Source organism: Notolabrus celidotus, unplaced genomic scaffold, assembly GCF_009762535.1.
Source record: "Notolabrus celidotus isolate fNotCel1 unplaced genomic scaffold, fNotCel1.pri scaffold_225_arrow_ctg1, whole genome shotgun sequence".
Classification (NCBI taxonomy): domain Eukaryota; kingdom Metazoa; phylum Chordata; class Actinopteri; order Labriformes; family Labridae; genus Notolabrus; species Notolabrus celidotus.
Window position 1 is genome coordinate 77,054 of NW_023260074.1, and position 7,315 is coordinate 84,368.

General features: G+C 46.6%; 1 protein-coding gene across 1 annotated transcript in view; it reads left to right on the forward strand.

Annotated features, from left to right (window-relative positions):
• Positions 1 to 7,086, forward strand: part of herc1 (HECT and RLD domain containing E3 ubiquitin protein ligase family member 1) — a gene marked incomplete at its 3' end in the record, with an annotated part of 63,602 nt that extends 56,516 nt beyond the window's left edge. The window contains exons 44-50 of the mRNA XM_034678766.1: positions 1,151 to 1,272; positions 1,354 to 1,559; positions 3,460 to 3,728; positions 4,011 to 4,063; positions 5,216 to 5,416; positions 5,495 to 5,669; positions 6,819 to 7,086. Of these exons, the coding sequence (XP_034534657.1) occupies positions 1,151 to 1,272; positions 1,354 to 1,559; positions 3,460 to 3,728; positions 4,011 to 4,063; positions 5,216 to 5,416; positions 5,495 to 5,669; positions 6,819 to 7,086 (1,294 nt within the window). The remainder of the gene's footprint in view (positions 1 to 1,150; positions 1,273 to 1,353; positions 1,560 to 3,459; positions 3,729 to 4,010; positions 4,064 to 5,215; positions 5,417 to 5,494; positions 5,670 to 6,818) is intronic.
• Positions 7,087 to 7,315: the final 229 nt, after the last annotated feature.

Here is a 7,315-nt window from a genome sequence, read left to right on the forward strand (position 1 = left end):
TCTAGTGGATGATTTTTAGTTTGCATGGAAAAGTGCTAGCGCTAGTTAGCATAGCCACATAGCTACATGTTGGTAGCTGTGTACCAAGACACACGTCGACATGCTGACAAATAAAACAACAAGAAACACTAAATCTGTGACCAATGGTTCAGAAAGGTCCTGCTGCAGGCGCCTCTCCGTCAGGATCAGATTCTGGATCAGATTCAGAGGGTTGAAGTAACGCGGGTCTGTGAGCAGCCGTGTATATTCAGCCAACATGTAAACATTAGATCAACGTGCTGGACAGCCGAGGAGGCCACACCCACTTCCTGAGGGGGCGTGGTCAGAGAGCACATTCTCATTTAAAGGCACAGACACAGAAAACAGCCTGTTCTGAGCAGGGCTGAAAAAGAGGGGTTTACAGGCAGACCAGAATCTGATTTCAAAGTGTTTTTATGAGCAATAAACTTTAGATACATGTTTTGGGGACCTCTTAGACCAATATATGTTGATGAAGAAGAGCATGATATGTCACCTTTAAATATCTGATGAGGATATTTTGACATTTGGATAAAAAACTATGCACAGAGTTCCTCTAGAGGTCCGTAGTTCTTGGGAAAGTTCCTGCAGTTGAAAAGCACCTTTTGACTAACATATTTTTATCATTATCTGTGACTAAACTTGTATTTTCAGAATAATTCATGTATTTTTAAACCGGTGCCCAGTTTTTGCAGAGTAGGTAAAAATGTTGGGATTGGGCTGCAGAAACGTTGACACTCAAATATGAAACTGAAACCAGAGGTCAAAACTCAGCGGTGACACTCGCTCTCATTGTCTTCAGTCTTCACAGCTGAAAAAATAAAGTTTGCACAGATTTACAAAAATCCTTTTTTTTAGTTAAACCTTCATAAAGAAAAATTCTGTCAGTTAAAGAAGATTAAAGCTCATTTGTCCTCGTTTTTGAAATGCATAAACATACATTTTTTCACCCGATTTATCACAACATAAAATATCTCTGTGAGCAAACAGAGAGAGACATTTCAAATCTTTGAACATGGAGAAAAAGAGTAATCTTCTTTCTCAGGTGGTCTGTCGATAGGCGGAGGTATGAAAAGAGTTTTATAAAACTTGAATCTTAATGCACGTGGTCTCTGTGTTTGGTTCTCTGTAGTCCTGAAGGTCTGGATCAGGACGCTGCCTCGGCCTCCAGCGGCGCTCCGCTCAGAGGACGCTCGGCCGCTGGCAGGAAACATCGCTTCGACCTGGCGGCTCGAACGCTGCTGGCCCGCGCAGGTGAGAGTGATCCACGGAGCTCTTTGTGTTCATCTCCACTCTGTGTGTTTATTCCTCCTCATCACTTCTTCTCCTCCTCAGCCGGACTGTACCGCTCCGTGCAGGCCCACCACAGCCAGTCCCGGCGGGAGGTCCCGTCCCTGCAGCAGCAGCAGGACCCGGGCGCGCTCTACGACTTCAACCTGGACGAGGAGCTGGAGATGGACCTGGACGAGGAGACCATGGAGGCCATGTTCGGACAGGACCTGGCCAGCGACACGGACATTCTGGGAATGTGGATCCCGGAGGTACTGGACTGGCCAACATGGGTGTGTGTGACTTTACGCTCTGGCTCGAGGGCTGCCATCATTCTGCTTTTTACCCACAATGCATCACCTCACACGCACACAGACGCTCAGACGCTCTCACCCGCTCAGCTTCACTAACCGGCATGAAATGAAAGACTGAACTTTTCTCTGTGCTGCTTTCAAATAACTCATCAATGCAGCGCTGCACACATCACCACACTCACAGCTCACACTGCTTCCTGCTGCTGAGAGGCCTAACACCTCTGTCCTCTCTCTGTGTCTGTCTGTGTGTGTCTGTGTGTGTGTGTGTGTGTGTGTGTGTCCTCTCTCTGTGTGTCTGTGTGTGTCCTCTCTCTGTGTGTGTGTGTATGTGTGTGTCCTCTCTCTGTGTGTCTGTGTGTGTGTGTGTCCTCTCTCTGTGTGTCTGTGTGTGTGTCCTCTCTGTGTGTGTGTGTGTGTGTGTGTCCTCTCTCTGTGTGTGTGTGTGTGTCCTCTGTGTGTGTGTGTGTGTGTGTGTGTGTGTGTCCTCTCTGTGTGTCTGTGTGTGTGTGTGTGTGTGTGTTCTCTGTGTGTGTCTGTGTGTGTGTGTGTGTGTGTCCTCTGTGTGTGTGTGTGTGTGTGTGTGTTCTCTGTGTGTGTGTGTCTGTGTGTGTGTGTGTGTCTGTGTGTGTGTGTGTGTCCTCTCTGTGTGTGTGTGTGTGTTTGTGTGTGTCCTCTCTGTGTGTGTCTGTCTGTGTGTGTATTCTCTGTGTGTGTGTGTGTGTCTGTGTGTATGTGTCCTCTCTGTGTGTGTCTGTGTGTGTGTGTTCTCTCTGTGTGTTTGTCCTCTCTGTGTGTCTGTGTGTGTCCTCTCTGTGTGTGTGTCCTCTCTGTGTGTCTGTGTGTGTGTCCTCTCTGTGTGTCTGTGTGTGTGTGTGTGTCTGTGTGTGTCCTCTCTGTGTGTCTGTGTGTGTGTGTCTGTGTGTGTGTGTCCTCTCTGTGTGTGTCTGTGTGTGTGTGTCCTCTCTGTGTGTGTGTGTGTGTGTCCTCTCTGTGTGTTTGTCCTCTCTGTGTGTCTGTATGTGTGTGTGTTCTCTCTGTGTGTGTGTGTGTGTGTCCTCTCTGTGTGTGTGTGTGTTCTCTGTGTGTGTGTGTGTGTGTCCTCTCTGTATGTGTGTGTGTCCTCTCTGTATGTGTGTGTGTTCTCTGTGTGTGTGTGTGTGTGTGTGTGTTCTCTCTCTCTGTGTGTCTGTGTCTGTATGTGTGTGTGTTCTCTGTGTGTGTGTGTGTGTGTGTGTTCTCTCTCTCTCTCTGTGTCTGTGTCTGTGTGTGTGTGTGTGTGTTCTCTGTGTGTGTGTGTGTGTGTGTGTGTGGTGTGTGTGTGTGTTCTCTCTCTCTGTGTGTATGTGTGTGTGTTCTGTGTGTGTGTGTGTGTGTCCTCTCTGTATGTGTGTTCTCTGTGTGTGTGTGTGTCCTCTCTGTGTGTGTGTGTGTGTGTGTCCTCTCTGTATGTGTGTTCTCTCTCTGTGTGTGTGTGTCCTCTCTGTGTGTGTGTGTCCTCTCTGTGTGTGTGTGTGTGTCCTCTCTCTGTGTGTGTCCTCTCTGTGTGTGTGTGTCCTCTCTGTGTGTGTGTGTCCTCTCTGTGTGTGTGTGTGTGTGTGTGTCCTCTCTGTGTGTGTGTGTCCTCTCTGTGTGTGTGTGTGTGTGTCCTCTCTCTGTGTGTGTCCTCTCTGTATGTGTGTTCTCTCTCTGTGTGTGTGTGTCCTCTCTGTGTGTGTGTGTGTCCTCTCTCTCTGTGTGTGTGTGTGTCCTCTCTGTGTGTGTGTGTCCTCTCTGTGTGTGTGTGTCCTCTCTGTGTGTGTGTGTCCTCTCTGTGTGTGTGTGTGTGTGTGTGTGTGTGTAACTGTGCCCTCCCTCGCAGCACGTCTGTGAGACGGACGACAGAGACGAGGTGGTGGTGTGTGAGCTGTGCGAGGCCAACGTGGCGAACTTCAACCAGCACATGAAGAAGAGTCACCCCGGCTGTGGACGCAGCGCCAACCGGCAGGGTTACCGCAGCAACGGCTCCTACGTGGACGGCTGGTTCGGAGGGGAGTGCGGGAGCGGGAACCCGTACTACCTGCTGTGCGGCGCCTGCAGAGAGAAATACCTGGCTATCAAAAGCAAGACCAAAGTCCCCGTCGTGGAGAGGTACGCTCACCTGAAGACGACCCCGACAACAGAGACCGGGTTTTCTTCTTCTGCTGGTTTTTGACGTGATGATGATTTGGTCTGATTCAAACCTCACAGTTCATCAGAGTTACTAAGATTCTCTAAGTGTCTCAGTTCTCTGCAGTCAGGACTCATAACCTGCTGTTTGCTCTTAGACCTGAACCTCTTTATTTACTCTGTGAGGCACGATGAAGACAAAATGCTCTTTGGACTTCTTTGTTTTCCTCATTCATTCTGCTGTCCTCTGTGACGTGTCCTCAGGTATAAGGGGCAGGCTCCAGACCTCCTCGGGAAGCAGGACAGCGTCTACGAAGGTAAGAACAAGCTCAGAGACATAATGTGAAGTATTTAGGAGGGAGGATTCTTTAATACTGGAATATTCATTCATTATTATCTGATCTTACAAACACAGATTGTAAAACAATGCTCCAAATCAGAAATGTGATTTCTCCTGGGAGGGAAGTTCAGTCATTACAGAGCTCCTATAAACAGAGTGTGAGAAAGTCCAAATATGAACTAGAAGAAGGAATAAAGTCCAATTCAAACAAAGATCAAATACAAAACATTAGAGACAGTCTCTGAAGATGTGTGTGTGACTGTGTCACAGAAACACCGACACGAAGGGCGAGACAGACGCCAGCAGGACCTCATACTACCAACAATACGGTCCCACAAAGGGACCCTTTAAAACCTGCTTACAGAGGACTGGACTCAATAAAGACAGACTTTAAAACCCAGATCCAGAACGTCAATAACAGGGAGGAAGGGAGAGAGGGAGGAGAGAGGATTAAGGGAGGGAGGAGAGGAGGAGAGAGGAGAGAGGAAGGAAGGAGGGAAGAGAGAGGATGACAGAAGGGAGGAGAGGGAGGAGAGAGGATGAAGGAAGGGAGGAGAGGGAGGAGAGAGGATGAAGGAAGGGAGGAGAGGGAGGAGAGAGGATGAAGGAAGGGAGGAGAGGGAAGAGAGAGGATGATGGAAGGGAGGAGAGGGAGGAGATAGGATGAAAGGAAGGAGGGAGAGAGGAAGAAGGAAGGGAGGCATCAATAAAACTGATGTCTGTCTTTGATGATGAGCTAATCTGTGTGTGTGTGTCTGTGTGTGTGTCTGTGTGTTTGTCTTTGTGTGTGTGTGTGTGTGTGTGTGTGTGTGTCTGTGTGTGTGTGTTTGTCTTTGTGTGTGTGTGTGTGTGTCTGTGTGTGTGTGTGTGTGTCTGTGTGTTTGTCTTTCTGTGTCTGTGTGTGTGTGTGTGTGTGTGTGTGTGTCTGTGTGTGTGTGTGTGTTTGTCTTTCTGTGTCTGTGTGTGTGTGTGTGTGTGTGTGTGTGTGTGTGTTTGTCTTTGTGTGTGTGTGTGTGTGTGTGTGTGTGTTTGTCTTTGTGTGTGTGTGTGTGTGTGTGTGTGTGTGTGTGTGTCTGTGTGTGTGTCTGTGTGTGTGTCTGTGTGTGTGTGTGTGTGTGTGTGTCTGCAGAGGACTGGGACATGCTGGATGTGGATGAGGATGAGAAGCTGACAGGAGAGGAGGAGTTTGAGCTTCTGGCCGGACCGCTGGGTCTCACCGAGCGCCGGATCGTCCCCGAGGCGGTTCAGTTCCCCGACAGCGACCCGCTTGGAGCCTCCATCGCCATGGTGACAGCCACCAACAGCATGGAGGAGACGCTGCTGCAGATCGGTGAGTGTTGGAATCAGACTCTGGATTCCACTGAAACTCTAAGTTCCTGCAGTGACCTGAGTGTGTGTTTGTGCTCAGGCTGTCAGACCTCTGTGGATAAGAGCTCCTCGGGCAGAGTGACCCTCGGCGAGCAGGCGGCGGCCCTGCAGAACCCTCATGACCGCGTGATGGCTCTGAGGAGGGTGACGGCTGCGGCTCAGGTGCTGCTGGCCCGGACGATGGTGATGAGAGCGCTGTCCCTGCTCTCTGTCAGGTACCAACTCACTGTCTCAGTGTCAGAGATTCATCTCTGCTGAAGCTGTCTCTAACACCACAACCATTTACAGTCATATCAAATATTACATGTAGATATTTATATATATTTATATATATTAAATATTACATTTAGATATTTATAATATATTTATATATATTAAATATTACATTTAGATATTTATAATATATTTATATATATTAAATATTACATTTAGATATTTATAATATATTTATATATATTAAATATTAGATTTAGATATTTATATATATTTATATATATTAAATATTACATTTAGATATTTATAATATATTTATATATATTAAATATTAGATTTAGATATTTATAATATATTTATATATATCAAATATTACATTTATATATTTATAATATATTTATATATATTAAATATTACATTTATATATTTATATATATTTATATATATTAAATATTAGATTTAGATACTTATAATATATTTATATATATTAAATATTAGATTTAGATATTTATAATATATTTATATATATTAAATATTAGATTTAGATATTTATAATATATTTATATATATTAAATATTAGATTTAGATATTTATAATATATTTATATATATATTGAATATTAGATTTAGATATTTATAATATTTCATTTTATATTTATATATTTAGAATACTTAATATAGTTTAAAGATAATTAAAGATATTTGATAACACCAAGATGCAAAAGTCTCAAATAATAACTCCTTCCTCTCTCATCTCACCCTCCTTCCTTTCTCCTCCCTTCCTTTTTCCTCTCTCCTCACTTCCTTCATCCTCTCTCCTCCCTCCCTTCCTTTTTCCTCTCTCCTCCGTTCCTTTTTCCTCTCTCCTCCGTTCCTTCTTCCTCTCTCCTCCCTTCCTTCTTCCTATCTCCTCCCTTCCCTCTTCCTCTCTCCTCCCCTCCTTCTTCCTCTCTCCTCCCTTCCTTCTTCCTCTCTCCTCCCTTCCTTTTTCCTCTCCCCTCCCTTCCTTCTTCCTCTATCCTCCCTTCCTTCTTCCTCTCTCCTCCCTTCCTTCTTCCCTTCTCCCTCCCTCTCTCCTCCCTCCTTCCCTCCCTCCCTCTCTCCTCCCTCCTTCCCTCCCTTTCTCTCTCCTCCCTCTCTTGGTCCCCTCAGCGGTTCGAGCTGCAGCCTGGCAGCCGGTCTGGAGTCTCTGGGTCTGACCGACATCAGGACTCTGGTCAGGCTGATGTGTCTGGCGGCGGCGGGTCGAGCCGGTCTCTCCACAAGTCCCATGTCTGGCTCCGGTCACGCCGAGAGGCCTAGAGGAGCCACCAAGGCCAGCAAGCCCATCTCCTGCCTGGCTTACCTCAGCACGGCAGTGGGCTGCTTGGCCTCCAACAGTCCCAACGCCGCCAAGCTGCTGGTCCAGCTCTGCACTCAGGTACCCCGACACACAGACGTCACCCGGGTCACACTTAATACGCAGCATCAAACCTCGTCCTCACTGAGGTTATGGCCTTCAACGTGTAACATCCTCTCTGTGGAGTCAGGACGTCTTCAGACTTCAGTATAAGTCGTGTCTCTGACCTTTAAAGCGTCACCATCGGTCCGAAGGAGCCACATGTCAGACACATGCTCACTCTCTGACGTCTGTGCACCAAGCAAGCGTC